The sequence below is a fragment of the Eurypyga helias genome, unplaced genomic scaffold (assembly GCF_000690775.1).
Source record: "Eurypyga helias isolate BGI_N326 unplaced genomic scaffold, ASM69077v1 scaffold14654, whole genome shotgun sequence".
Taxonomy (NCBI): Eukaryota; Metazoa; Chordata; class Aves; order Eurypygiformes; family Eurypygidae; genus Eurypyga; species Eurypyga helias.
This window is the reverse complement of record NW_010246952.1, coordinates 66818-70480: the sequence shown is the minus strand read 5'-3', so window position 1 is coordinate 70480 and position 3663 is coordinate 66818. Positions and strand designations below refer to the sequence as shown.

At 50.6% G+C, this 3663-nt stretch overlaps 1 protein-coding gene across 1 annotated transcript in view; it reads left to right on the top strand.

Moving 5' to 3' along the window:
• Window positions 1-2505: 2505 nt before the first annotated feature.
• SVOPL (SVOP-like) overlaps window positions 2506-3663 on the top strand; it is a 15511-nt gene continuing 14353 nt past the window's right edge. The window contains exon 1 of the mRNA XM_010150589.1: window positions 2506-2584. Within this exon, the coding sequence (XP_010148891.1) occupies window positions 2506-2584 (79 nt within the window). The remainder of the gene's footprint in view (window positions 2585-3663) is intronic.

Genomic DNA, 3663 nt, shown 5'->3' with positions numbered 1-3663 from the left:
GAATGTCTCCCTAGCACCCTCCCTCCATCTCCCTGGGGTCGTCCCCACAAGAAGGATGGGCAAGCACAATCACCCGTGGTGGGCAGTCCCTGTGGAGGACCTGGAGGTGCCACAGGACCGGCACCGGGGAACCCACCTGCAGCATAGCACTGCTGGGGGGAGGAGGCAGGTGGAGAGGGACCCGCCTGTGCCCAGCAAGGAGGAAACCTGACTCTTGGGAGCAAGAAACGGTCAGAAAAGAGAAAAGGTCCATTCCTCCGCACCTGAGACACTGCAGAGGTAAGAAAACTTAGAAAAGACAAGACAAAATATTTAATCAAGCCTTGGCTTAATAGCGGGGGTATGTGATGATTCGAGTGTCACTTGCAGCATCTCTCTGACTTTAAGGACAGAATTCCCAGCTGGGCTCACACGCAGCATTGCATATTGTGCACCCTTTGTGGCCTCGCAGCCCTGCGGCGTGGGGCCACGGCAGCAGTTCCGCTGAGCACTTGGTTGCTCCCTTTGGATGGAGGATCGCTAGTTTCCCTGCCAGCAGCAGCAGTGTCACTGCTGTTCTTTTGGCTCATGTAATTGGCATTTAGTATTTTCAGTGGGATTTACAAGTAGCGGGAATCTTGTGACTCCCTGAAGAGGCGTGATAGGCACTAGCTACTCCATCAAGGCAAATAGGGCTGCAGAGGTTTGGGATGAGGAAACTGTGGGTTCGGTGGAAACTGTTAGGATGTTTACTGAAGTGTCGCATCTAAATCTCTGTCTTTTGGACGTAAATGTTAGAGCAGAGTGGACAGTGCCAGGGACTTACCTGAGCAGGATTTTTTTGCCTGCTTATGGGTGAGTGAATTTTGCTTCAGCTGTCCCAATACCCAGGCAAAAGAGGATGTATGTGCCTGCACAGATTTCTGTTCCCACCACAGGCTTCGCAGGAGAACAGCCATCTAACCAAACACAGGTGTGGTGCGGCAGCTTAGGGCAGAATGGTTTGCAGGTCCCTAATCATAAAAGAACAGAAAAAGGAGAAAAGCAGGTCCCCAGATTTTGTTATTGTGAAGCCCTTTGCAATTCAGCCAGACAGTAAAGTTTTACCTCTTCTTGTGGACTCTGCCAGGTACCTGGTTTGGTTGCTCTTGAGCCAGTTCCGCTGGGAAATGGTCCCTAGCTGGTGGCATTGTGTGCTGCTGGCAGCTATTGCTGCCTCCGAGGACACTGCTGAGAGACAGTTGTAAGCAATATCCTGTGCATCCTCATGGATGCTGGACCGTAATGATCTGTAACAGCAAGGTCAGCGTATGTGACCTCACCGACTAATCTGCCATTAACCCTTAATGACCTTACAACTCTACCTCAGTATAATACGTTTAAGGTATCCAGCCTGGGAGTACAGTAACTCCGTGCTTTCTGTGTTCGTGCTGCCCTCTATGTTAGCTGGGATTTTATATCTTTTGGTAGATGCTCTTGGTCGTTTGTTCCATGAATGCTGCCTGGGCCAAGTCTGGCACCCCTGAAGTAAGGTAATCAAAGGAGAGGGTGTTGTCAGATTGAAGCCGTGTTGAGCCCCCACACCAGTGTCTGGAAGCTTGTGGGTTAAAGCAAGCAGTGTGCTTAATCCCTGCCTGGTGATTAAGATGAGGTTTTCTGACCAGGAAAAGCAGCTGTGATCAGGGCAAGGGATCTAGCTCTGGGAACATAAACACTGGGGGAAGAAGCCAACTCTCCCTTTTGCAATTCAGAGCTCGTGGGTTTGTTTCATGCTGGCCCAAGAGGATGGGGATTAGTGCGGCGGGGGGTGAGGCAGAGGATCAGGTTTGCAGAGGGTAGTGTTATGTTGGCAGTGTGCGGGCTGGATGAAGAGGATTTTGGTGCTTGCCTCTCACTAGCCATGCCACCCTGGGGCAGCCGGGGCTAGGGGAGCAGGCTGGGCCACCCTGCTCCTTGGCACGGCTGCTCCTACCCCCTGGGTCTGCCTCAGTGCATGTTCCCATGGGGCTGAGCGATTACAGAGTGCAGCACCTCTACCACCCACTTGACCTAGCTCCCAGGGGGTAGCAATTTCTGCCACCAAGAGAGGCAACCTGCTGCTGGTCGTGTCATGTCTGGGCTCTTGGAGATGCAGCATCTTTTGTCTGCCTCTGCATTTCATTCACCTCTGGCCTGGGGAAGTCGTCATGCGTACTTCCGTGTTAGCGTGTCTCCAATCTTCCCTAGGGCAGTCCCTGGGCTTCCCATAAAAACAGCCAGTGCAGTGTGATGACTGATCTCTGTCAGTTCAACTAACTTGCCTTGTGATGTTTCAGTGTATTTTTCACAAAAACCTCTATGGGAAGGGACATGTCCTGATAGCTGCCTGAAACAAACCCATGTTTGAGCACATCTGAATGTTTCCCCTCCAGCACGGGATGCTGCTTGGCAGGCTTATTGCTCAGATGGCTTTGTAACTGTCCAGAAGTTTCACAGGTAAACTCCAGCCTTGCTCAACAGTGACAGCGGACCCCAGCAGGGGCTGAGATGGCTACTGCACCAAAAGAGGCAGAAAATGCTATTGGCTTGGAGGAAATCCACACGGAGAGACAAGAACCCTCCAAAGGTGGGTTTGTATTGGCAGGGCTAGGAATCTGGGTCTTCATTTAGACAGTCTAGAGAGAGGGTCCCCAGTCCTGGCACTCCAGCTACCTAAAACCTCTGTACACGGAGCCACAAGCATCAGCTTCATACTGCTCCTCTCCCGTCACAGCTACCTGACTGGTGACTGCTACCTATGGCGGTGGGAAGAGCTGGCTGGCTTGGTTTTTCTCAGGCCTCTGCTTTGTGTAAACATATTCTTACTCCTGTAATCCAAGGATTTTTAAATTTTGGAAAATTTATTTTTGAAAAGAAAAATGTGTTCTATTTCAAAAACTTTTTACAGGGAAAGAAAACATAGAAAAGCATAACACAAAAAGCTTTGCATCTGCAAAACTAAAAAAGAATTTTTTCCTGAAATTCCACAGTAAGTTATGTTCCATTTCAGAGGTAAAGTTGATGGGTTTGGGATGACTTAGTTGGGACATAAGTAGCCTGACAGAAAAATTTATGCAGCTATGGATTTGTCTAAATAAGAGCTTAAACATATACATACACTGAAAGCTTTCTGCTGGGTCTGTTTATAAAGCCATCCCAACTCTGATCTTGAGATGCTTTGTTTGCTCCTGAAATGGGGGAAAAAGTAGGGAATAAAGGCTTAGGAGACAAAACTGAGCCCAGAGTTGTGCTCAGAGTCCCTGGTTGTGCTCGTCTTGCAGGGCTTAGACCTGGGAAAGCCCCCAGCTCACGCCGCCTGTGCTGGGAGCAGGCCTGCACCCCAGGAGCGCAAAGGGGCTGCACCTCACCGCTGTTTGGGCAGGGGAAGGGAGTAGACCGTTGCCCAGACACAGCCCCAACCGTGGGTTTCTGAAGCAGGTTGGGTTGACAGTACAAGGCTGTTCTTCCCCACACCTAGCCTGCCCTCTGCCCCGCTGGCTGCTCTTTCAGCAGCCCCCTGATGTGCCCACAACACCAGCGTGATCAGGGGCTGGTCCATGGACACACACAACAGGTGGATGTTTCCAGCCTTTTTCCTGGTGCGTTCCCACAGTAGCATGAAAAACATTGACATTTCATAAAGAGGAGGTACAGTTTGACTGCTGA